This window comes from Falco punctatus, assembly GCF_963210335.1.
Source record: "Falco punctatus genome assembly, chromosome: 5".
NCBI lineage: Eukaryota > Metazoa > Chordata > Aves > Falconiformes > Falconidae > Falco > Falco punctatus.
This window is the reverse complement of record NC_137584.1, coordinates 62,163,223-62,190,999: the sequence shown is the minus strand read 5'-3', so window position 1 is coordinate 62,190,999 and position 27,777 is coordinate 62,163,223. Positions and strand designations below refer to the sequence as shown.

Below are 27,777 nucleotides of genomic sequence, written 5' to 3'. Positions count from 1 at the left end.
TTAGGTGCAGAAATCACTGCAATGCAGAAGAGTATATTTATTTACAGGCTAATAAAAATATATCATATTCAGCTTAACTAGGTGTATACATTTCTTGCAAAATGTTCTACCTGCTACCAAAATGACAGTAATCCATGATGTAATAAAGTTTGGACAGATACAATAAATACTTGAACTTTGTTTGATACAATTGTGGATTAACTTATATCGAGATGGCTACAAATCCTCTTCACTGCTGAAAATACACTTCTACAAAGGAAATACTACATACAGCCTTTGATCAGAGTTAAATTTATTGCCATAAAGCACTCTCCTTAACTTACATGCTTTTAATTAACATTGGTCCCAGGTGCCAACAAACACTGTCCACCTTCGTCTTAAAAGACAATTGTCTCACTGAAGAATTTTTGTCATAGGCAAGGAATGATCTACTCAAAAAAAATGCAAAAATTCTTTAGAATATTATTTTATTTATTTACAGTAAAAATATATATACACACAAGTAAACTGTTTTACACTTAAAAAAAAACCAAACAAAAATGAAGCCTGAACACTGACTTTCCTCAGAAATTCTTCCAAGTCTAATTCATTCAACCTCCGGGAATCAGCAGGACTGAGTCTTCCAGTTACTGACAAAGGGGAAAATACACACTTGTCTAATGAATCTGGAAATTCAAACTCGCAAAACTTTTATTAAAAAAGTGTTAATCTCTAAGCATCTCAGAATGACTACATTAAACCAGTATGTTAAATCAGCTGGTAGGAAGTATGGAGTATATGGAGACAGACTGCAGTGTCTGAGCAAAATCCGCCCATTCAAAGGCTTTCTAAACAAAGACTATTAAAAACAGCTGGGAAGAAGATCTGGTGATCGTTTACTGCTACCTGATTTGTCTACTCCTAGTCATTTTCTCCAGCAACTGTTTCTTCTGTTGATCTCCTATATAGGTTAAAAATAGACAAGGTAAGAGCAGAGAAAGGATCCAGCAGCTTCCAGAAGATGAAGAATAGAGCACAGCATGAGAAACTGGTGGACTAGGAATGTTAGGGGCCTAGCTCTAGAAACATTCTCCCACTTCAGGCTACAACTGATCAAGGGCATTAAGTGGAAAATAAGGTGTGCCAAGAAGTAAAGAATAATGAATAAATTAAAAATTTCATCTTTCCCTCAAATAAAGGGAAACTGTACAGGCAAATTTAATGCCTTTTAAAAAAGCTACTAGACTAGTTGGACAAGTCTCATTTCTTAGAACTGCAGCAAGGTTTCATACAGCAGTGATTTTAAAGACATGATTACTACTTGGCTTTGAACTATCCTTTCTGACAGAGGACAACGAGTGTTCCAGGCCACGGACAGTTTGAGAGTACACTGCTGGAGTAACTGTGGGAAAAAACACAAATCTGGATACAAAGTTATGGCAGTGGATTTATCTGCTAACACACCGCCAATGTGTCCTCAAGTTTCTGAAGCTTCAGAAAAAGAAACATGCCTGGGGACCTGTTTCTTCTTCACACAGTTTTATTTTTAAATACTAGTTTCTGTGTGGTGAAAACTGTACAGCTTTGACTATTTTAAAAACCTTCAACAGTATGCTGTATGATAAAGGCTATTATAAAAAAATGAACTAAACAATGTTATTCCACTGAGTAAGTGGAACTCATGCGTGCGCGCACACACACATAAAATGATCACGTAAATAGCGAAGTTAAGGGATTTATAAATAGCAAAATCTTTGAATAAAATATATACATTTTTAGGCTTTCTCTATAAACATATATATATAGTGCTCCTACAAGAGACAAGTAACTGTGTTCTACATCACAATTTAAAACGTAAGATTAGTTGATGTTACTCTAAAGGCCTTTGAGGTTTTTTTCTTATGTTCATCCTACACAGTAACACTTGCAAAGATGTCTTTTCACATTAGTTCCTCTCTCAGTGTACAAAATCCTATCTTTTCACATGACAATTCAACAGCCTGCAGAGCAGTGAATAGGAAAGCTGGCATGGCACACTGAAATAATAAATGCAATTAGAATGTAGAGCTTGCATGTGGAGACTGCTGTACTTCACCAGAAGATCTACAAACAAGAGTATGAGAAACTGGCCAAGAAACCATCCTCAGCATTCCCATTTGCAGTCATGCCATGGGCCTTTAGATGCACACCAATTAAAAGCTATTTTAAGATACACTGCTCTTACAAAAGGAGTAACATTTTGTTCCAACAGTAAGACAATTAAAGGTTAATACAACTGCCATAACGTAAGAGAGAGGGCCAGACACTGTATGATTCTGAGCACCTCCTGTAAAGTACTGTGCGCTCAACTTTCTTTAAAGATTATTTTAATGTGAAATAAGTACGTTCAGTACCCATCAAAAGCACACAGCATTTCGTAACGTCAAGCTAATGATGACCAACTCAAACCACTCTGCATCTGTAGTAACCGTATCCATTCAAGAATGAACACTAAACTGATGATGATCAGAAAAAAAAATACCAAAGGGCACACAAAATTGTGAGTATTTTTCCAAATAATTTTGCATTTAAACCCCCATAATATTCTGTTTAAATACTTTTGGAGCAAGTTTCAAATGGAACAATTCGCAGTGAATTCATTAAAACAACATTGCCAAAAATCTCACTCATAAAACGATCATGGGCTGAAGGATCCTTCACTGTCCCATTTGGATTTTGACAGTCTTTGCTCAAATAAAAGCTCTGGTTTTTATATTCTGAGAAAAAAAAAATCCTTTCTTTTAAAAGTTACAGTTCAAAAATCCTAAGTACAAACCTCATGGATGCAATGGTACAATTCTCCCCCCTCATCCTTCTAGAGTTAAAGCTTCTTTCACAAACAAAAAAGATCAGTTGTCCCTTTAAAACATCACAGGGTCAAGATGAAGCTGGCTACATCTTATTCTGCTTCCCTGGGGACATCAATGAGATTAAAAATTGAATGTATTGAGGTTATCCTTTTCAGAAATCCCATGCTTTGGTGCTTGTTATTAAAAGAAAATTCATTTCACATGCCATGTGTTAGGTATCTACTGTGTGTCACGCAAAAGACAGTTTTCCACATTTAGAATTGCTCACAATGAAGCCCTGAGGTAACTGCCTTTTTTCCAGGCAACAGTAATACAGTTCTTTTTGACATTTAATCATCCTTTTACAACCTACACTAGTATATGCAACTTGGAGCAGTCAATATTGATTATCAATTGTTCCCAAAGATGAAGTCTGTCCAGTTGATTTTTTTGTTTCTTTGTTTTTAGGATAAAGACTCAGCAGAACGGGCTAATTTGGGTGCAGTGTCTTCTAACGGAGCTTCAACTGAATTCCCCAGGTCTCCATTTTCATGTCCATCAATACTTGGTTTCTTATCAAACACTGCAAGTTAAAAAGAGATTTTATTTAAGGGAGAGAAGCAATCTTGGGAAGGACAGATCAGTGAGCCTTATTTCAGAACCTGGACAGAGTGCTGAAATGACTACTAAAATAAGAAATAAGAGCTAATAGTTTTTTTAGCAGAACAGAGTACGACAGGAAAACAGGAACTGTTTCTCCAGCTCTCTGATCTAACAGATGTTATTTCAAGCCAACATCATGAAGTGTTAAGGGGAAATAACTACTCCTAGACCAGAGTCAGGGAAAGATAAGAATAAATTTGAATTTTAACCTCTGTGAAAAGTGATCACAAAAACCACCCCACAAATTAATTCAGTTAATTCAGTTGTATCTAACTAAACCAGGGCAGTAAGTGAGGGACCAAACAGAAGAGCTGACCGCCTACTAGTAGGTTAATTGAAATAACAGTAGATTAATTGTGCAATGACTATAAAACCAGTGTTTTCCATTAACAGGTTGCATATTGAGACTTCAGAATTAAACTGCGCACAACACATTTTAGAAGGTTTACCTTGTGAGGGTTTGACATCCACATTTGTATCTTTCCTATTAGAACTTGAATTTGCACCATCTTCCAGTTCATCAAGATATAAACGATAACGGTGTCCACTCTCATCCTCATATTCTACATTTTCATCATCCGAATCAACTTCTGGAGCAACATACACTACTTCAAATTCAATCTCGCCTCTCTAAAATGCAACAAAAATCACAAATTTACTTACTACTGCACAGCTGCACAATAGGATGACCAAGATGAATTTGGTTACTACAACAAAAACATTTTACTGTTGTAAACACATTTACAGTTATGTTGAATATTCTGGGTATGTGTCTGAACTGAGTTTTTACTGACTAAAGAAGTACAGCTCTACAGCTAAGATTTGCTAAAGTTACCTGAATTTTAGTTAGGTGCCAATACATTTCAAACAGTGACTTCTCAGGAGTAAGTTTTCTGATAAATTAAGTACACCTGTTAACTGCCTGAAAAAGGGAAGTGCAAGGCAGGAAGAAGATTCTAGACCACAAAGTACATGAGAAACATTGTTTGGCTGGAGCTGTTCAGTCATAAAAGAATAAAATGTATGTCACTAAATAATTATTTCTGTGGGGCAATATAATGAGCTGATTTCCATCAGCCTTACTGGAGAATCATTGCCAATACATGGGTTTAACTGAACTAGTACAGACCCAGCATTTTTCTCCTTAAATTGCAAGACATAAGAGGATTAAGTGTAAGGTCATACAGCTTCAGGAATCACTGTAGCTTAGCATACCGTTGTGCTTAACATTATGTGCTTAACACTAATGTGCAAACATTAAAATTTAATAGGCACAATACAGGAAGCACTATAAATGTGCCTACAGGTAACAGGTCCCAACTGACCTGTTGGGAAAGAATAGTTACAGCTTCCTTATGCTTGGCATCTCTTAGATTAACTCCATTTACTGCCAGAATAGCGTCACCAACATGCAGACCTCCACATCGATCAGCAGGTTGTCCAGGATGGATTTCAGAGATCAGTATTGGAACACCATGCTCCTTCCCACCCTATTTAAAAAAAAAAAAAAAAAAGCAGTTTTTTATTAACTGAGATGTCCATTGGCATAAAATCTACATTCTGGTAGTTGCTCTTGAAATGCTTATTTCAACTTCTATTACAAAAGTTAATTATTATTAGAAAATTAGAAAGCATGCTTCAGACAAAAAGAATGTTTAAGAACAACACATGAGATGTTTCCCTTAGTTCTTGCCCCACAAAAGAACGGACAAATTTCAAACATATACTCAGTCAAAGGAGACAATCTCAAAGAACACCAAAAGTGTAAAATCACACATATGATGAGACAACATCAAAACCTCATTAAAAAAGCATATGAAGCAACATATTGACTTGCAAGAAACAATATTCATATTTAGAATAAAAGCGTAAGTCAGAATTTTAAGAATTTGATCTAAAAAGTTAATACAGCTTTTGTTAGGTGTGAGATGACAATACCAATGCTTTCAAAAAAAGCTAAAATCACAATAGCTAAGCTTTGGAAGTTTGTTCTCAGATTGCTTCTGTTCTTCTACAGACTTATCACACTTGAAATTCACCACTGGCTAATCTGCCAAAGTGTCTATATCCTAAAAGTAAGCTGAAATCTTAACTTTTACATGAAGTACCAGTTCTGTTTCCTAATCTATCAAAGTGAGTCTTCAAGTTCTATGACCATAGTTATGGATTTGTGTATGCTTTTTTTCAGGTATTCATAAAAATACATATGCCGATCTACAGATTTTATAGAAGTACAAACACAAATTTAAATTGCTTCTTTTGTGTCATTGAAAATAAATGCAAGTATTTACTGTGATTGAAATTCCTAGTCCTTCATGATCTTCTTTAACTAGCAAAACTTTTCTGATTGGACCAACACCTTGGCTCTTCTTTAAGGCATCAGGATCCTAGTTTGATAAAAAACAGACATAACAAAAATAAATGTGTGAACCAAAAAGCGATGCATTTCGCGTGGTTTTTTGGTTTTTTTTTTTAAATGATATACAGGCAGAATATCAGCAACAGAGTTTTTGACTAGCTCCAGGCAGGGCAAACTTCAGTGCCACTTTACAGACAGGGTATGAAATCAGAAAAGATTCCTCCCTATGCACACCTGATAATTACTTCAATTACTTCAGTGCCAAGTGATATGCAACACAGAACATAACTTCAAAAGAAGGAAATTAGCCAAGTACTAAAAATATAAAGGGACTACATGAAGAAATGCTGACAAGTGCTCAAAAGTTTTATGATGTAAATGGCAATTTAAAACTAATCAAATGATAGAGGATGTAATACAGTCACAAGGAAGAGGTTGCTTATTTATAATAAATGTATTTGCTTATTTATAATAATTTATTATAATAAAAATAAACCATACCAAAAGCCATTCTACTCAAAACTAAAAAGAGAGACTTAAATAGATCAAGGTATTTATTTTGCTTTTGTTAAGCCATTGTTGCCATTATGCATACCCTTAAAATCACACATACACATATCTGTCCACTGATATTTTATATGCAATTAGCATCATAATCAGTTAAGATCCATCTGACCAGCTAAGGTATTTAGAACAGATCAAAGTAAAGCACTTCCTTGAAAATGTTTGGGTTTATGCACTGAACACTGGCATGATTTAACAGGTTATGTGCCAAGCTGGGTGAGTTCTACCAAGGCTACCCAAAGCAAAATGCCTTTTAAAGGTTTTATTTTAAAAAATACCTTTTAGAGGAAAAAAAAAAAATCAATTATTTCACAGAGTGTCAGTTTATCTGGCCTTTAAATATTTTTTTAAAAAAATTAATTTCAGCTCAATCTAATCCTAAACTATTGTTACTCTTGCTTTTTGTAAGCTAGTTAGCTCCACATTTTGATACATAGGTAGTAAAATTCTGCTGTTAAATTCATATTTATACACACAAATAGCAGAGGCTTAGTTTTCAGAAGGACTGAGTGCTCCTAGGCAAGTCAAAGGAATTGTATCATCTTTCATGATCGTTTATGGGGACATGTTATTCAGCATGGAACTGTCTGTCCTTCAGCATACAAAACAAATCTGTAAGTGACATTTGAAAGAACACAATACTGAAGTAAAAACAATCACAAAAGCAAAAAAGTAACTTCTGTTTTCCCCAAATGCTGGAAATTATGGAAGAATGGCTCATCTCTTCCACTTACATGTCCTGGTGGTGCTTGCATTGGTCGTTTTAGATCATTCCGACCTCGACAAGCTCTAATAACAGTTTTGTGACGGTGAAGGTGTATTTCTGCTTCAAGCTGATTCCAGAGCTTGTCATGAGCAGGTCCTTTCATATCTCGGCCCAGTAACTGAATCTGCTGGACCCTACATAATGACAGAGTAAAACAACATGCTGCATTACAACTGAAAAAATGCACTGTACAACTTACGCATTTCATCTGGCTACAGCATGTAGTCACACAGCAACTAGTGCAAGAACTGTGAGGATTTTTGTTTCTTCCTTTTATTCAATTAACTGCAAATGTGAGACTTTACCTACTTAGTCTTAACTTTGGACCTGCTTGCAAAGGAAAAAAACAACAATAAAAAACTTCTCATGCTATGAGACACGGGTTGACTTCACATACCTTCCTGCCAGCTCCTTATCTAAATACTTGGCTGCCAATCTTGCTCCATAAACCTCAGCCTGAAGCACAGCTATGTGTCTACGAAGTGCTTCATTTTCCTTCCTCAGCAATTTCACCTCAGCTTCCAGCTGAGCTTCTTTCACTTTTTCCTTCTTGTTAGCTTCAAGTTCTCTCTCCTTTAACAAAAAGAAAAAAAAAAAAAGACAAAAAATTGTTGAAAAGCTTTTATCAAAGTTAATGGTGAAACAGTACTTACTGTTTCTGCACACACAATCTGAAATTACTCTTCTGCACGCAAGACATGCATGCAGGAAAAAAAATGAAAGCAGGGACACTGGCACTGCAGCTAGTGATTTGCATATCCCCCTCTGGGGAGGTGAGGTCTTGCATTCAACTTTATGCTCCAGACATGATTTTTATCCAGCTTACAACTCCTTAGCACAAAATGCATATACTGGTTCAAAGTTCACAGATGAAAACTGACAACAGTGCTTCTCCCTGTCACACAAAGGTAGCAAAATTTAAATAGCCTGAACATCATCCTTACTTTTTCCTGTGTTCAAATGGAAGATTCGTACAAAGAGAGAGAAGACTATTTCTTAAAATAAAAAATTAACTACAAGCCCACTAAATATTGCAATTTTACAATATTCTTTAGCTATTTTAATATGATTTTTAATACGATGTCACAGAAATGTTCTGAAAGTCTGTATGTCCTTAAAATTACAATTATTTTCATGCTAACAACCAAGAAATGTCCAGCCAAAAACACTTCAAGGAGTCTGAAGACCACAAAAAAATAAAGCCAGAGATTCTATACATGAAGATGCCCACCCTGACAAACTTTATAGAAAAATAAGTGCAAAACACTTGTTGTTTTTTTTTTTTTAAAAAAACAACAATAAAACCCCCAAACCTCCCACATTAAACCCACACTTTAAGCAAGGTATCTTTTTTTTTTCTCCACCCCCCACCCCCCACCCAAAAAAGGAATTAGGGAAATATAAATTAATCCCACTGTGCTCCATCCCAAATGTACAGAAAATGCAAAAACTTTACCTCTTCTAATACTGAGACCACTTAAGTGAAAGGAATTAGTATGCTCAGGTTGCTATTCTACAAAATCTGCTTTAAAAAGAACATGTTTGATTACCTGTGGTTTATATCCCTTTTACAAAGTGGGGAAAAAAATCCCACCTCAAGACAGAAAAATAGTAGAGCCACAGGATCTATTACTGTTTCCTTTTCAAAATGGCTGTCAACTGAGACAGCAGTAAAAACTAAGTTCAACATAATGCATTTTGTAAGACATTTAGAGTACCTAAAAACCCTTGTACTTTGTACTTGTACTAATTACATTGTTAAACAAATAAAACAGGGGAGTGCTACTGAAGAAGCAATAGGACAGAAACAAAATTTTACAGAACTGGCAAGACAAATCTGTTACCAAATTGTGAATACGCTTATTTACTATTCCAAGCCTGAATATAAAACCATGAATATGGTTGATATTACCACATTTGAGAAATTAGGCAAGGTTGGTCCTTCCAAAGAGAGGTATTTCATAATAGGTCTATGTAAGCATTTATAGCTATTTGCCAGAAAGTCAAGTCTGAATTTGATGGGCTCTGCTGTTAAATATTTGTATTAGGTTAGATACATAGAGTACATTAAACATACGTACACATTGGCCAAGACTGCCTAGCATACTGCTCAGGAGGAGCAGCACAAAGATTGCTTGAAATAGCTGGCATTTCACTTCCTGTAATTCCCATATTGACCCAGTTTCAGACCAGGTTTGACTCCGTATGCATGTCAAAAAACGTGTCACACAGAGCCACTTCTGGTCTCTAGCCTTTCAGTCAGAGTTGTCTTGTGAGATGACTCTTCAACAGATCTCTTTCTGAACTGCAGGATCATTTTTAAGCCAAGAATTTTGACCCATCTACATTTCAAGAATAGAGGTTTCTAAAATTATTCCAATTCTCTCTATTATTATGATGGTCTTGGGCTATTTTAATTCACATCCACTGCCAGTAGGGCAATTACAAGCATTCAGGAGTGCCAACGTACTGTGTTGGCTCTGCCACACACTTCAGCTGTAAGAAGGGTCACAGTTCAGACACAACACTTTACAGTTGCTGGAGGGTCCGTATACAGGTACGGTGTTCCTCTAACATTGCCAATATTGCATCAAAGTGCCCTAAATTGTATAAGGCCTCCTGTTTCTATATGTACTCACTTTTAGAACATCTTTTATTTGACAAATATCAGAACACAAAGACTAGAATTTAAGACATAAGAATTTTAGGTACATTATTCACACCCAAATCTCATTTTCTTCCCCACTGCATAATTTTATGCTTCATTTACCGAATAAAAAGTGATAAACTAAAAATTCATAGTATCTTTGCCAATAATGTAGAATGTACCAGCCCTGTCTTCTATTCAGAAAAAAGCTTTACAGATGTATGAGTTCCTCCATGTATCTGAAATACAACTGGGGAGAAGAATTCTAACTTCCCCCAGGAAAGTGATTTGCTGAAGTGATCAAAGATATTTGATTACACTAGCAAATTTCATAAAGCACACCGCATGGTATTTATACAAAAGTAGCCAGCTTAAGAACTCTCAAGACTGAAATCTTCCATTGATTTTCTGCGATTTTGGTTTGCCATTTAAATTATATTTAAACGGAAAGTTAAATGTTACATTTCTAAGTGGAATCACTTTTAGTCATGCATTTTAAACATTACACCTAAAATGCAAGGAACAATGTAATCCCATAGAATTGTTTTCTTCCTATTTTCTCCATTACTATGACTATTGTTCTGTGACTAAGGTGGAAAATTACACTCAGAAGCCATTCTTCTCTGAACTGGCTCCAACTGATCACTACACTAATTAAAAAATCAAAAGGTTTGCAACACGGAATCTCTGATGATGTACTGAAAGAACACGTCTTGTTTTGAACCACTGTAGAGAGATCTGACAAAACTCTCAAAAATGTTTAAAAAATTGAGGAAGTTACAGAACAGTTTCATACTTTCTAGTGTTCACAGTATTGCATAGGTTCTGCAAGATAGAAAAATGTATTTTCTGTTCTTTATATATATACATATAAAAAAAACGTTGACAGGTGTTTTTTTTTAAATACAACACACAATACTTCATATTACATTGATAGGTATATACAGTGTTTATGCTTTAGAAATTTTGTAACACCTAAACATTTTTAGAAACTGCCAGAACAATCAGAATGTCAAACTGCCCAATTACCCCAATAATCACCCCAAATTAGCTGTAACAATAATAAATAAAACACATACAGACTTAGGAAAGAGGGCACCAAAACTAGAAAAGAAAAACTAAAATGCAAAGAAAATTCTTTACAAGGTATCTTGCCAAGTGACAGGAAGAAGGAACAAGCCAGATCTGTTTTGCCAGTTTACATATACATATACAATATATATGTAAGGTGTTGCACAAAACAAAAGTACTGCTTAAACATAACAAAAAAGGCAGTCAGCATACTTACCATTTCATCCACAGAAACGACAGACTTAAGACAGAAGAAAAGAGTTCCATAATTAGAAAAACAGGCAATAGGAACATCAAGAAAATGCAACAACATAAACGACTTACTCTGAAAGAAATTTACCAGCAGATTGTTTATTTTATTAGAAGGCATAAAGAACAAGCACACTGCTATAACTGTACTTAGCAGCAATTTCGTATTTTGCAGTGAAAGTTATTAAAAATCTTATTAAAGATTTTAACCTTATTGTAGTATTGAAAACGATATTTTCTCCTAAAATACCAAGAATCTTTATAAAGCATAGCAACATAATGTGAAATGCATGAAAGCAATTTTGAAGGTATTACTGAAAGAACATTCCATAATACACCATCTATTGTACAGATAATAGGTATTTTTTTTCCTTTCAGAAAGGATAACAAAAGTATTACAAAAGGGACGTAAAAGACAGGGAGAAGTAGCAAAAAAAAAAATACGTCAACTGTAAAACTCAAGAAAAAAGAAATTCAACCAGGCAACTTCATACAGTTAATCGTGCTTGGACTAAGCACATACACTGCTCCTAAAAAGGGATTCAGCCTAAACTACACGATCTTATCAACCGCTCAGCAATCAGAAACATCTAAAAATGTCTTAATTCACCACCATGTACAATTTTAGAGTTTGTAAAATTTATACATTTAGTATACATTTATGCTAAGAGTCTACATACAAAAGAAAAGTGGTTGCCCTTAACAAAGAAAGGAGGAAGTTAACTAGTACAAAACTTTATTTCCCCATCATATATTCTGTAAACACAGTCCTCCTTTGCCCTCAGAGGCTTTCTGACTGCCAGAAGGTCAGCGTGACAATTTTTATTTACCTAAAACTCAGACTTCCCATTTTACTGTCATTTAAGCAGCCTCAGTTCTGCCTGTTCAAGCTTCCCAGACCTTTGAAGCTTTCTGTATCTAGAACAGTTTAAGCTGAGCTTCTATCCATTAAACCTATGAAATCCCTAAAGGCAAAGTAAACCAAACCCCAAAGATTAGTGCTAAATGTTTATAAAAAAAGGAGGAACTGAATGGAATTAAAGACAGCATATCGGTCTAGGCTGTTACTAAATTAAATTTCGACACAGATAAAATCTGAAACAATGCAAGTAAAATGTATTTATTGTAACCTGTAGGAAAAAGACTCCTGTCAATAGCATAGAGATTTAATGTATCTTTAGAAACTGTTTATAACAAGGTAAGGAGAAGCAAAAAGGTTAGAAGTATTACTCTTTATGTCACTCAGGAAATTAAGTCTCACTAATAAAATTTAGGGACCAAAATCACTTACAGTGATGTGTTGGATTAGAAAATGTGCTACATGTGAACCTGCAGCTTAATATTTACAAAACATAACTAATGCTTATTTACAGAGCCACAAAAATTATTAACAGCTCAAAAGGAACTTCTTCATGCTTAAGCTATAATTCAATACAGAACAAAATATGTGCCAACAATCCAGAAAATGTTACTCTCAAACTGAATATGCAAGTATGTAAACCTAGGAACATAGCTCTAATTCAATTACAGCTTCTGGATCTGAAACAGGAAGAATTTGGGTTACTCCTGTTATTCAGTGATTACCTTAGATTGCCTTTAAACCTTACAGTCTGTTACTGTGTTTTATTACACATTAATTAACAGGACAAAATAGCAGAGGAAGCTATTCTAATGTTCCACATATGTTGAGACTAGGTATTTGTTAATGAACCTGCAAAGCAATTTTAAACACAGACAAGAGAACTAGACTTTGATTTATGCCAACAGTTGGAAACCAAAATCTATACAACAGCACTTTTCTAATTTACAAAGTCTTAGTATGAGAGTCTGAATCTGTGCTGCGGCTAATAACAAGGCAGATTACACTCTGGTTATCAGTCAATGTCAACCAATACCACAGATTAATCACTGCTAACTTTTGGTGGGCTTTGTAAATGCCTAAGTTTTTAAAAAACGTATCAAACAAAATTATCAGTGGTTTACTGAGTTCTTTCACAACAGTCTGCTGCATGTAGCAATGGGTAGCACCACAGATGCATCTGCAGCATTCTTAAAGAGAAAGAATGACAACATAGAGAGGTCTGTGATGCCATCTACCCTCTCTCTGTATGGCAAAACAATCCCATGCTTACTCTTGTCAGAGTGTAACTACAATAAAAGCAATAGACTTCCTTCACTTTAGGCTTTTTTAAGATACGTGAAACTCTGGTTGTATTTGTATATCAGAAGTTATTATCTGTTGCAACTTCTGTCTCCAGAAAAGCTTCATAAACCATCAAACTGTTTTCTTATTTTACTTTAAGAAACCAGTAAAAAACAGCTTACATAGAAACAACTTCTTAAAATTCTTATTCATTATTCTGGTGTTATTTATGTTATTACTAATGGTTGCTATTAAATTGTTTTAAAATATTAAATATTATTTTAAAAAGTTAACATACTCTAACGTTTTTAATGTGAGAATTTATAACCAGCTTATTCACACTGGCCAAGGCAGAACTTTAGCCAGGAGAGGGAAAACTATAATATAATCCTCCATGCAAGTCACCCATACTTACCAGTTTTGCCTTAATAGCCCCAGAATCAACACTCTGACCAGTTTTGGCATGTAGCTGAAGTTGAACAGCATGGAGTTGCAAAAGCTGATCATGCACTTCCTTTTCCAATACTGCTTTCTCTGCTTGTGTTTCTGTCAGTTCAGACTTCAGGTCAACTAACTGTGCCTGTGAAGATATAATCCATCATAGTAATTAGAGCAATGATTAAATGGGATCATCAGAACTCAGATAGATAGATACATCATTTGTTGGTACATATACACTACACATGGTGTAATACAGGGAGGAGTACAGGCTATCACAAATTCCTCTATAGCCCAACTTACGCACTGGATCATTTGCAGGCTTTTCTCCCTGACTGCCACAAAATTCATTCATTCACAGACCCAGCATCAACCAACCATACTGCTGAAAGTAACAATAGCTGACTGCCTCATGCAGACAGTGGCATGTGATGCTGTTGTCCACTCCAAAACAGGGCAATGGCATGAAACCTATGTAGGAATAAAACCATAGCAACGTAAATACAATTTAAAACTTTTAAATTATCAAATCTTATTGGGAAAAAATGTATCAAAGTAAAATTACAATTATTAATGCAGTTTTGAAATCAAATAACCCAATTTACAATTGGTCTATTATCAACAGCTTAACTGAAATAGTAAATGAGGTGGGCAAACCAGAAGCCATGAATTAACAAGCCCCTAAAATGCTTATGTAGAAAACCAGGAATAGTTATTAACTCTTTAAAAAGTGGTTTTGAAACATTTTAAATACAGTTTACATGTAGTATTTATATCTGGGATAGAAGAAAAAGTTCTAACATGTTTACCAAGTTACTTGTTATCCTTAAGTTCAAGTAGCATTTTGTAAGATAAACTGCATTTATATAAGCTTTAAAGCTACTATTTCCTCCAAAAAAAAAAAATCTCAGAGAATTTTTAGATAAATTCCCAGAGTACATTTTTGCTTCCAAAAATCTGGAACTAAAAAGCAAATTGAAAAGCCACTCATTTTTTAAAAATGTCCCTCATATTAAAGCAGGGTATTTTAGATATTTTAACAACATTATACTAATGTTCAAATTCACAATGAATATCAAGTTGCAAGACAGCACTCACCCCATTCAACTATGTAAATCACTGCTTTAAAATGTCTGTATCAGTTAAAAAAACCCAACCAAACTTTAAAAAAGGCAGGAAGGATTTATCAGTGGGGAGTACTTACTGGGCCTAACCTTAGGTACGTAATTTGTATGGACAGCTTCCTTAACCTTCCAGCATAATTCAGACAGAAGTAGGCTCTTCCCAAGGTGATTCAGAGCACCTAAATTAGAGCGCAATTTGATGAGATGGATCAAGCCAATCTCCAGCTTGCTGCTAAGAAGAAGAATTATCTCCCTTCCAGCCCCTTGGCTATGCCCCATCACCTGATACCTCCAGGACTGGAGAGTGGGAGAAGTCCTGCCAGTGAGCTCTGCTGATTTCAGACCAGACTCCCCAGAACAGAGAAAAATCACCTCTCCCTGCTGACTTAGACGAAGCCTCAACAGATCAGGTTAGCATTTACTTTCTGTCAAGGAATAAGGCTGCACGCATTTTCACCTTCCAACTGCCAAAATGACAAAAGTCTTGAATAATTTGTAAACCCTCACAGAACTCTAAGGCAGAAATTGCCTTCTATAGTACAATATTTAAAATACTAGAAAGTCATATAATTTTAGATAAACGGGTTACTTACAAAACCACATTATTCTCACCAACAAACAGCCACTGCTAAAGTCTCTCTCCCATAGACTATCTACCCTCAAACAAAAGCAGATAGGTCTAAACTAAAGTAGCAAAAGAAAATATTGCCCGTGAAAGGAGGTGATGATATAGTACAGAGCAGATAACTAAGACCTTAATAATGAAGGCAGTTTGACCCAGTCACAATTTCACATAATGTGTAACAATATTACTTCTATTTTATTATTAGTTGTTACTATTACATAATGCACAATGATATTCTATTTTTTTAAAAAAAGACCACTAATGCCTTCCTCCTTTCAGACAGGTACTATCAGTTAATGTATTGGCTTTTATTGCTTTTTTATACATATATATATACACACAAACACTCATAATTCAAAGTGCCTAGAGAAGCAGAAAGTGGCAAAACAGGTAAATTACACCAGTTTAATATTGTCCAGTTTCAACTAGTAGAGAATCGCATATAAGAAACAGAACAGAGTTCTGGAGGAAAAAAAAACAAAAAAAAAGTTATTTCCCTGTGAAATCTACAAAGCGGTGAGAATGATGGCTACTAGTTTTGCAACATGAATGATGCTCCAAATGGATCACAAAGAGACTGTAAAACTAATAATAAATAAATAAATAAATAAGTCTCTGCGTATAACCCAGGATTTAAATTCGTATCCTGCTCTTTTAATAGAGAACAAAATGAGCAATGGTGTGAGTGCCTATCATGGAAGTAATCTGTTTACACATTATGAAAAGTCATAAATCTATCTTCAGGAAGAGATGCAGATACAAGAGTCACACCAAAAAGCAAACACAGTAGGCTGGTTTCAAATCTTGCGATCTGCTTCTGCGAAATAATGTAAAGATTTGTTAGCTCTCACAGAAGTTCTGCCTTTCTCAGCTTGGCCAGCTCACTTAATTATTTGTATTACTCTTACTAGCACCAATTTTTATCCACATTCCCTCACTTGGTTATAAAGGAATCATATGGAAATTCAACAGCTCTACATTCAGTTTTGGAAGCTACTCAGTAAAAAACAGAGAGGGGGCAGAGACAGCAGAGGAAATGACAAGCACAAACAAGAACTATTGGTAAGGCCATTCCTTCCGAGAGCACCATTCACTGCATGAGGCAGGGGTTCTACAAAAAACAGTGCCAGATCGTATAATTATGTTTCAATTTGCATAAACACAATGATGACACATAATGCTGCACAAGCAGCTGTACCAATCCTTTAATTGGTAGCTTTTTCAGTGCACTCTCCAAGAAGACTGTTGAAGAAGAGATGTCCTGTATTTTGAAGGTCACCTGCAACTGCTCTAGAATTTCCAGAGAGGTCAGTCAGCGGCAGAATTAACAAACACCCACCCACAGCAGACCATTGAGATTCATGGTTAGGAGAGCTTAGGAAGAGCCACCAAACAACAAACAGAGAACAGAAACTTTCATTGGGGAACAATAAGGGGCAGAGGTTGAAGAGAAGGTGGTACGTTTACTTTCATAACACCCTTTAATAGTAACTTGCCGATTCAGCCAAAAGAGGAACTATTCTATATTTAGGGCAGTATACAACTGTGCAGACTAGTAATTATCACACATTAGCAAGTATCATACTGCAAGGTAACACCTTAGTTTCTCTCTGCTAACTCATTTGAGAGTCTACGACCAAGACAACTGACGGTTAGCAGTGGAATGTGACTGTGTGGCTCATGGAAGTATGATTTAATCATGAAAACCTTTATCTAGCCCTAGAGGAATCTAGCAGACAGGACATGAAAGAGACTGAATACGCACAGCTCTTTTTTTCCTTTTATTCTGACATGTCTTGGCGAGGTCAGTGCCTTTTGAGATATGTTCATTTCTCTCTGACTCACTGAAGTTTTGGACACTTCTCTCAGACCAAGATCTGTCACTGGAATTTGGTGCCAATGGCAAAAGGAAGTGCCTCGTCTGGGCCTTACAACGGAAGCCAAAGCTTACTGATATCAACCAGAATATAACCAAGGCTCTTCGTTATTAAAAGAAGTCAGGCCTCTTGCTTGAATGCTCCGCTTTTCCCACCTCTCTTGCCATGGACCACAATCACTAACTTTTCCTGAAGTGCTCTGAGAAATGGCTTCAGTTCAGCTCTGGCTGCTAACTGACAACCTGGAGAAGTTACATAAACTTTATGAGTCAGCATGGAAAAAAAAAAACAACGAACTGCATTACTGACAGAATCACTTCTTTTTCTAGAGTATCTTATTCAAGCTTGTTCTCCAATTTGTCAATAATTATTAGACACATTACCGTTAACTTCTTTGTATTTACTGTCCCAATTACAATCTATACACTGTCAACTACACAAGACATACTACTTTGTTTACCTTTTTTCTCCTCAATGTTCTGAATAAAAAACACAAACAAACCATTAAGACTGATCTGTCTGAGGTGGGGAGCGAAAAGGTAATTTCTGGGGTTTTTTTTCTTCTACAAAGTACCAGAAAACACATGCTATTTCAGAAAAAAGCTACTGCTTCAGATTACCACCACATTGGTCTATAATCAAGCTACCTCTGAACTCTAAGTAAAAGCCTACAACTTTAGCAAACTGAAGATCCTGGTCAAAATAATCAAATAGTAAACCTCAATATTTATCTTACAAACAATATAATACACAGGTAATACCAGAAGAATAGTTTTGAACAGCTAACTGAATATTTATTCATTTTTGGGCATATTTTGCCATTGAACTGGTATTTTGTATTTCAGAGATCTTTAGCCTATGAAAATTAAAACCAAATTTCAATTGAAATAACTCAAGAATTTATAATTTAGTCTTTTTTTCTTCCATAGGAGAGAAAAGAAAGTAAGTCATGGCACTAAGCAACAGGCATAGTTACTCCACAGAGCATTCAAAAATGTTATTGCAAAAATTAAGAAAAACAAAAAACTAGGCAAAACAATCCAGACATAACATCCTTTTTTTTTTTTTTTTGCCTGTTCAAGCAATAATGAGTTATTAAAAAGCTGTATTTGTTATAAAAGATCTTATGCTAAATATGTATTTTATGTTGGCAATATAGTAAATGTCAGCTTAAATGTTGGGGTTGATCGTATTTACAGTCATGGAATTCTTAGTCTTAACTAGTGTTTTTCACTAGTTTCACTGAACAAAATAATACCACTGAGGTCTCTTCCCATTATTTTATATCATATCTTATTTTTTTTCATATGACGGTCTGAACTCTGAGAAAAAAATACTCATTCATCCACCTGTACGTTTTTCATAGGAAAGCAAGTATTAGAATAACCAACCAGAAACCATTTCTTTCTGCAAGATCTCACAGCCATACTCAAAGATCCTATGCTAACTTTGTACACAGGAAAGAATAAAAATGTGGACCTTGTCCAGAACCAACTTACAATGTAAACAAACTAAGGAAATTATGAATAAATGTAACATGAAGGATGAATACAGAGGTGCTTGTGTACAGAACCACGCAACAGGACGTAGACAGAGTGCATGCTAAAACCACAAGTTACCATTTTGCATAACCATCACTGCTTGAATGCAGCATTAAAAGATGGCGACATTGCAACCTCTGAGATCTTAAGCATCAGAGGGAGCACAGAGACTGAGAAAACTTCAGGAAGTGGGATGATGGTGACTAACATACCATGCTAACAGGAAACAATCTACCTCTCACTACTGAAAGGGAAGCCAGTTGCAGGGGAGTGGAGGGCAAACAGAGAGGTGGCACCATCAGGTAAAATAATGACAATGTTTTTAGCTCTGGGAAATGCTTTTTCATTTTCTGAGCTATCATTCCAATTAATGTCTGCAGTATTGACAAGAGTTTTATTTGAGCTAATAGATATAAAAAAAACATCTAAGACTTCGCCATTGCCCAGACATGAGGACATAAAACACAGCTGAGCTGAACTGGAAAATGAGGTCATAGGCCTGAATAACGCTAGGACAAGGCAGTGGCATTATTCACCATACCAAACAAAAATGAAAGGAAGACCTGAATGCCTTCAGCAAAGTGTAGTGAATGCTTTTTAAGGCTTGTAATGGATGCACTTTTTGGTATATCAATTTCTATCTCAAAAAAAGACTAAGCATAATGGACTTACCAAAAAAGATTTTTCAGCAAAGGACAACTAGATACATGCAAAAATACCCATATTATCAGCCTCCAGTGACTAAAAGTCATAAGCCAAGCACTCATCAGATGCCTTTCAAAGTAGTAAACATTCTTTAAATATTTTTTTCATTTTCCTTTAATTTCAGGCCTTTAGGGTACACCTAATTCATTCTCATACCAGCCCTTCTAAAGTCATAAAAGTCTGAAAACTGTCTTTTTTAAATGAAAGATTATTTTTTTCCACCATATCATCTCTAAATGCCAGTAGCTAGGACTCCAAGAAATAGCAAACCAGCAGACTAGCAATAAAAAACCCACAAAACCGGTAACATTTCAACATTTCTTAGTTTCCTAAACATAGAAGTCTAGTGCCATCATTGTATCTGTACATTTACATTTCTTCCTATTTTGCCTTCCCTGCTGATTTGAATTGAATCAATTTTTGAGATTCAAACAGATCTGTTAGAGGGGTAAAGATGCATATGATTAAAGTTCCTTCAAGTTTTGTGCAAAACAGCTGCTAGTAGAAGAAAGTGGCAGATTAGTGCCCAGGATGAGCCAGACCTCAGCTCATCCACCCAGAGACAGGAGCAAACAGCCTGGTGGCCAGGCAGCACAGACACAGTTCTGAGCTAGTGACTCTGCTACTGCTTCTTGTCCAGCCGACTAAGCAAAACTGTAGGTAAATGAAAAGCCAAATGCTGTGGCATGGGAACTCACAGATCATGGGAAAGACAGGGGAGTGCCTAAATTGGAAGGTTTTAGTGACTTGAGAAAGTGCTTGACATTTGCATTACGACAAGTCATTCCCCACAAATCAGTAGAATTGAGGTTTCCAAGCTGCATTGATTCTGTTACCACAAAAACCTCCAGTATATAGATTTTTTAATAGCTAAATTTACAAGAGAGGTCCCTATGAATCTTGCCACAAGACCAAATAAAAATGCATAGACAAATAAAGTGTATTAAGTAGTTTCACTTCTTCAGCAATGTGTCCTCATGTAATTTATGCTAGACTCCAGAAAGTTTATCAACATGGTTATATGTATTTAAAAATTCACTCTTGATCAGGACTATTAACCTTCTGATTTAAAGGCTGAAGGATCTAGGATCATAAAACACAACACAGCACACTTCAATGCTGCAATTACTCTGACTTCCACCCCAGTATATGCACAAAGAAAGCAATAAAATATCAAGATTCGACACTAGCCTATCTACATGACATTACATTTTGAGGACATCTTTTTAAAGACAGAAGTCTCACTTAAAAGTAGGTTAAAAAAAACCCTGATTATGCTTTACCAACAATGAAATTATTATTCCTAAGTGTTCCCATACCATTACACTGCAGGATCGCAGACAATTTTTCAGGACACGACAGCTGCAGCTCCTACAGCTTGGGGCCTAAACGTGCTCACAGACACCAGATACTCAAGTAATGTTGGTTCAATAACAGAAGAGCCTGTTGTGCACAGTTAGAAGCCCCGCAGCCCACGTACTAATATTTTTTTTATGGGGACCCTAACTTTGGTATCAGCTTCTAGATGTGAAGTATCCAAAATTCTCACCTATTAGGTTTCTCTAATTGCTGGAAGAAAGGATTGTCTCCATTATCTCACCAGTGTCACTTCACCACTTTGACTACAGCTCTCCAAAAGACAACACTCAACCCTTCCTCAGTCTTGACTATTTGATTCTTGCTGCCTGTTAGCAGCATTTGCTGTAATTTCTCACACAACCCTACTAAGTTTAATGGGCTGGTTTGAATGACAAACCATGAAACATATCAGAGCCCTATTTATCTCACTGTGCTCCCTGCAAAACTAAAGTGTACAAAATGAGTTTCTGAATAAATGATACACTTTGAAAGTACAATTTTTGTTGATAAAACACCCCTGATTTCAACACAACCAAAGAATGCTTGCCACTTGTCAATGATGAAAATGACTAGCCTGTAAAATTATTTAAAAAGACTGTACCTACAAATCTTTCAATGAAATTAAAAGCCTTTATTTCATTATTATTGTGACCTCCATACACGACATATGTGACTTAAGTTTTTAGTTAAAGCTTTAAATTTAACAAAACAGTCTTTATCATGGTTAATAACAAAATTTATGACTACCGACTCCTTAAATAAACATTACAGTAGCGTAGCTACATAGGTTGTCTTGGTACAAATGCAGTATTAATTTAGTCCACCTTTAATATGTCCCATACAGAGCACAAAGTACATGAGACATCTACAAATTAATTGCTCCACTTTTCAGATTCCATTCTAGTCCTGACAAAACATTCAGAAGACTGGTCAGCAAATAAAAAAGAATGCAAAATAACGTTCATACTTCTTTATCTTCTCTGCTGAAGACCATTCTGGATATGTAATTATCTGCACACTTCTGCCAACAACTAAAAGATAATAATAATACTACATGTAATCTTCTTAAAAATGTGGTTTCCATTTACATAGATTGATACATCAACCAACATTTATGCCAGTCACTGACCTTTTTCATCTGTCATTAAAAGACCTTTTACTGCAGCAACCAATTGTTTTCACTTTGCTTTACATAGTTTCTTGCCACTATTTTACTTTGTATTCAATTGTATCATTATGTTTGCACCTACTTAACAGCAGCACAAATTACATTTGGGATTTTTAAGTCACTGCTCCTACACTTCACCAGTGCTACATTTCCCTCTGCCTCACATTTTTTTCAGGCTGCCCATGCTTCTAGTTATTAAGACACAAATCTGTTTTTAGAAGTCATATTGGTAGTTTTATTATTGCCATTATTTTGAAAGTTTTACTAGCTATGCAACATAATTCAGTAAATAAAACTAACAAATATAAACTAAAATACTGGTTCCCTATCACTTACTCTTTAGCAGCTCCCAACAAAGAAGACAGAGAAAAGGAAAAGACTTCACTACATGCTGATGGAAACTAAAGCAAGCTAGTTAAACTTCTATAGAATTCCAGGGCTTCTGATACCAGAAAATATGAAATAAGTCTAAGTGACCCCTTCAAAACGTGTAATTATTGTGACAGAAGTTATATGTATCAAACTAATGACAATTTAGTACACAAGACAACTGGAAAGTTTATGTAAACTTGTACTTCCACTTCCTGAATTTCTGAAAATTGCTTACATTTTAGGATATAAAATTAGCTGGATCAAATCTCATTCAATTTATTTTCCAAAGACCACATTCTATCCAGTATCAACAGATTTCTATTCCAAAAAAACAGAAAAAGTATTCAGTTAACAGTGTAATAAACAAAGTAACATCTTAGTAAATACTGGAAAATGTTATGACATTTGAAAAAAATAAACAGTTTGCTTTTCTTACGAAGTTATTGCAACTATGTTCCCAGTTTTATAGACATCTGTCATGGGCAAAGAAATCCCTTGGTCTTCAACAGGTGCATTTCTAACTAAAAGGCAAAGAAGAGAGGGGGGGGGGAAATCCAAACAGACCCTCATAAGAACGTGTATGGTCCTACCTTAGTTTAAAAAACACTGCTAAACAAAAAAGCAGGACTATAATTCTGTAGTGTGCTCCATCAGATGGACTTGCACACTGTATGAAAAGTCACCATGAACATAAAGCCACCTATGGTTAGCTTTTTTCGTTTTCTTTTTTTAATAGGGATCTTCAGATTACCTACATAATACTATGTATGCTTTAGCTGATACAGCAAGAAGTTACAAAAGATTTCAGCTTATAGGAACATGTCCCTCTAAATCAGCTGATTCCGAGTTCATCAAGGACATAAAACTACATAGACAATTACCTTCTTAGGCATATACTTAAATGTTTTCCTTAACTTAAGCATGTACATTGGCTTAACACAACTGCCAAGACACAGGGTGTGTTCTGTTAGATGTTCCTTTCTAGCTTATTCATTTAAAATTACAGAATCAGACTGGCAGTCAATGTGCCAGAGTTGAAGTCAAGCTCAGTTTTCACTGGCACATTGACCTACTTCTTTTTACTTCTACAAAACTGCACTATACAGAACTTCTTATTTTTTTTTGCAATGGACGTTTAGACAATGTCACAGTCAGCATCATGTTATTTTTTGACCTCAAGAGATAGCCAAACAGGAAAAAACAAATCCTACGAACTTCCTCTCAATTAAAAATCCACTGAAACCTCACACTGACTGCCAGCCTGCATCTGCTGATTTATAATGCTTTCTGAGAGCAGAGCATCACAAAAAAAATCCCCTTTAAAATGGCAGTCATCTCCTTTTGTTCTAACAGCCTGAGGCCTTACTGCCCTCCATCAAGATACACTTCTTCATTTGTTCATACTGAAGTGAAGCCAAGCTCAGAAAAGACAGTGGCTTCTATCACCTAACACTTTTTTTCCTCTTTGATAAGCTACATAATTCACCTCTGTCCTACTGTGACCAGCAGGAAAAATATGAAAACAAATCCTCCTCCCCTTTTCTTTAATTAGTTTAATTTAGGACTGCAAATGCTATTAGCACAGTAGTGTGCTTATAACCTTTCACCACCCTAAAGCAAAAGTAAATTAATCTGCATATTGTACATCTACATACCTTCAGGTTCCTTCTAAAAATAACTTAACCCTGAAATGGCAACATATATATCCCTCTTTGGAAACTACCATCTTCCTGGAATAGTTTCACTACTCAGAAACATCCTTCATATAATGTTTTACCTAGACTCATCTCTCCAGCAGTAGGCATACAGCAATGCCACCAAAACATTTTTCGCAGCAAAGTCCTACAGCAGCAGCTTCCATCCTCCAAACCAGCTCAAGTTGTGCCTCTTAAAAGCAACTGTATCAATCTGAGGTTGCATATTAAGCTGATAAAGTTGATAACTCAAAGTCTGAACTGCATTTCTTTATTCTTGTATGTAATATTATAGTAAGACCTGACAAATCCAAGAAAATGGAACCCACAAACAACAGAATGATATTCATTTTTTATTATTATTGATTTGGTTTTCCTTTATGAAATAATATCACTCGTTCAGTAAGACGACCGCAGACAAATGCAGCTGTAGGAGTGAAGTTTCAGTTTTTAACAGTCACTTGACACATTCAGTCAAAGTACTATTTTATCCAAATAAACACATATTTCTGAAAATGGATTTAACTTACTGATTTGAATAAGTGTTTGTACTTAAGTAAACTATGACTAATGACACATTCATGAATGCAATGAAAGCACTGTATCAAAATGCACAAGCACTATAAAGTTACAATTGTAAGCTATTAAGAAATCACTGCAATTTTAAGTTATATGAAATACAGTAACTTGCATCATGAAAAAAGTAAAATCACTGATCACATCATAAATTCCAGTATTAATGTTCATAACTTCTTTCAAAATATGGAATTTTATCCTTCATTTTGGACACTTTTGACTAGACTTCTGTGCATGTAAAAAGACAAGACACTCATTCTCAACAGAGCAGCTCCATCTTTTGGAGATTTTAAATGGCAGTTTTCATTTCATGTTTATGACTCTAATAATCATGAGGTCCTAAAATTAACAACCTGCAAGACAATACTACAACCTTCTAAACGTCTGTTTGACAGATAAAAATGCCATTATAGGTATGAAGCCTAATACTAGTATCAGTAATAAAAATATTTCACAAAATAAAAGACTTTTTATTCACTTTTAAAGCACTCACTCTAGATTCTCAGTATCATTTTCAGCAAACAATTACTTCATGCACTTCGACATACACAGTAATTATGCTATTATAACTACTAACTGTGTTCCTTTGCTTTTCAACTCATTTGAAACTGAGGCACAGATCTTCAGTTATTTAGGTGTTCCTGATGATTTTAATAAGATACCAAAACCCTTTCAGGATCCAAGTTTTACAATTTCCTTTCAAAGTATTTAAGCTTGAAACAACTTTTCAAAGAAATATTTACCAAGCATTGACTCATTCTCTTAAAATAACCTGAAAACTCATCTGTTTTACAAGTCTGTGCAAAACACCCACCATCCCTGTGCAATATGCAATAAATGCTGATTGTCTACTATAAACTCCTAAATCTTATTTTACTACGCCTATATAATAAAGCCTACTGTATAGGCTGATAGTACATATACATACCCAATACTAAAATGTACATGAAAGCATAGCAACATAAACACAAAGAATACCATAAACATCGCTACAGGAAGTATGCTGGTGAACTAAAGACTGCAACGAAAAAAGCTCCTAGTTCAACGAGGTCTTGGTTCTACTCTGAAATGTCCTGTTCCTCTGATAAACTCTATGGATTATTGTGCATAACAATGTCTTCATACAGGAAGAAACCTGATTAAAACCAAAGCCAATTTACTTACTTTACTTCCTACTGCAAGGCAGACCTTCAGAAGAACAGGTTACCGTTTGATGACTCTTAAATTCCTTTATTATAATAAGTATAACACAAAGGAATGAAAGAACTGAATTCTGTAGTTTACTTGTCTACCGAAGCTCTTACAAAGCACGTGTATTTCAGAATTTTCCCTCTTACTCCCATATATTTAAAAATTAGTAGAACAAACAATAAAACTTAAAAAGGCATGGCCTACAAGAGATACTGATGAAACTGAAGGGGTTTAGCCCAGGGGAAAGCTAAATGAGGGAAGACACATCAAGTCTTCTAATATGTAACAGGAAGACAAGAGGGTGGTTAACATCCACAACTGTTAAGGACAAGCCAAATGACATCACCTACTAAACCAAAGATGACTCAGGTTGGACAGTTACAAACTGACCATAAAGTCCCCCAGAATCTCCTTCCAGAGTGCTCCAGTTCTCGCACAAGTCAAAAGCACCAGCAGTCCTGCCTCTTGAGCAGCACCAGCACCAGCCAGCCTGGCTACAGCTGATGCTTCTTTCTTCCCACCCTAACTGAAATTCTGGATTAGGTGTGAAGAAAACTTCCTAACAGTAAGGATAGTTATTATTTGTCTGATAGAATGTGCCATCTCTGCCATCAATTTTCTGACACCAAGTTTGGCAGAGAGCCATCTGATCTGCCACGGAGTATGAAGGGACAAGAGAACCTGTCAAAAGTCCATTTCCAACCCATTTTCTGTTTCATTTACCGCTAAGGCGGAATAATGTCCTCATTTTGACCACTAACTATAAGCTTTAAGCACCCTGATCGTTACGCCTTTGTCCCGTTTTTAAAGGGCTTTCCAAATTCACTAGGGACTTAACGCAAATCGAAGACCAGTCAGCGACATCTGTTGCTCAAGACTGCTGTTTTCAACATCAAAGAGAACTTCTTTTGGCACGCACCGCCTCGTGCCCGCGCTATAATAACCAAAACCAGAGGAGCGGCAGGGCCAGACCCGAGCGCCGCGGGGCGGACACTGCCTCCCCGAACGCGGGGCCGGGTTAACCCTGCCCAGCGGCTCCAGCACGGCGCCCAGGGGCGGCAGGGCCCGGCCGGGCCGCTCACGGCCACCGCGGGCAGGGCACGGGCCCCGCCAGCCGCCCCCACCCCTCCCGCCGGGCGCAGCGGGGGACGCGCCGCCAGGCCAGCGCGACCCCGCGGGCAAAGCCCCCCGCCCCCACCTCCGGCCAGGGGCCCCCGGGGGTCCCCTCACCTCCAGCTTGTGGTTGATCTGCGACACGGTCTGCGCCTTGTGGCAGAGCTGGGCGAAGCAGGAGCTGAGGCTGGTCATCTTCTGCCGCCCCTCGTAGGTGATGTCGGCCTGGTCGGGGTCGATCTCGCCCAGCAGCAGGTCCACGTCCACGAAGGCCTTGTCGAACTCCTTCTCCAGCACCTCCAGCCAGCGGAACATGGACACCCCGCCGCCCGCCGCCGAGGCCGAGCCGGCCGCTCCCCCGCCGCAGGCCGCGGCGCCCGGCCCGCAGGAACCGCCGCCCGCCGCCGACATGCTGCCGCCGCCGCCGCCCCCTCCCCTCACACGGCCCGGCCCCCCAGACAGGGCACGGCTGGCGCCCCCCGCCTCAGCCTCCGCCCCGCCTCAGCCGCGGCCCGCTCCCTGCGCGGCTCCCTCCCGCCCCGCAGGACAAGGCAGCGGCGGCAGCAACGGCAGCGGCGAGCCCAGCGCCGCTCCACCGGGGCAGCCACGCAGGGAAGCAGGAGCAGTGTGCCCGGCGCGCATGCGCGGCAGCGCTGACAGGCGGCTTCGGAGGCGGCGCGCTGTCGCCCGGCGGCCAGCGGCGCGCGGCTCGTGCTGCCTGCCAC

General features: G+C 37.0%; 1 protein-coding gene across 3 annotated transcripts; it reads right to left on the bottom strand.

The window, feature by feature from the left end:
- On the bottom strand, positions 1-27,703 carry GOPC (golgi associated PDZ and coiled-coil motif containing). Of its 3 annotated transcripts, XM_080389530.1 has the most exons (11): positions 27,170-27,305; positions 14,912-15,010; positions 14,011-14,178; positions 13,685-13,849; positions 11,095-11,118; positions 7,557-7,732; positions 7,128-7,293; positions 5,762-5,857; positions 4,796-4,960; positions 3,920-4,100; positions 1-3,390 (listed from the first exon to the last, which is right to left on the bottom strand). In XM_080389530.1, the coding sequence occupies exons 3-11, from the start codon at positions 14,056-14,058 to the stop codon at positions 3,272-3,274; spliced, it is 1,140 nt and encodes a 379-aa protein (XP_080245656.1). In that variant the 5' UTR covers positions 14,059-14,178; positions 14,912-15,010; positions 27,170-27,305; the 3' UTR covers positions 1-3,271. The 3 variants fall into 3 exon arrangements, with proteins under 3 accessions (XP_080245656.1, XP_080245654.1, XP_080245655.1); XM_080389528.1 differs by lacking the exons at positions 14,011-14,178; positions 14,912-15,010 and having other exon boundaries at positions 27,170-27,703; XM_080389529.1 differs by lacking the exons at positions 11,095-11,118; positions 14,011-14,178; positions 14,912-15,010 and having other exon boundaries at positions 27,170-27,698.
- Positions 27,704-27,777: the final 74 nt, after the last annotated feature.

Bases quoted from the DNA above. Each gene is read 5' to 3' on its own strand.
- GOPC (XM_080389528.1), bottom strand. From the start codon at position 27,463: ATGTCGGCGGCGGGCGGCGGTTCCTGCGGGCCGGGCGCCGCGGCCTGC. The intron at 13,850-27,169 runs GTGAGGGGACCC...ATATCTTCACAG, and splicing joins AGATCAACCACAAGCTGGAG to GCACAGTTAGTTGACCTGAA. The intron at 3,391-3,919 runs GTAAACCTTCTA...TTTAACTTGCAG, and splicing joins GGATGTCAAACCCTCACAAG to TGTTTGATAAGAAACCAAGT.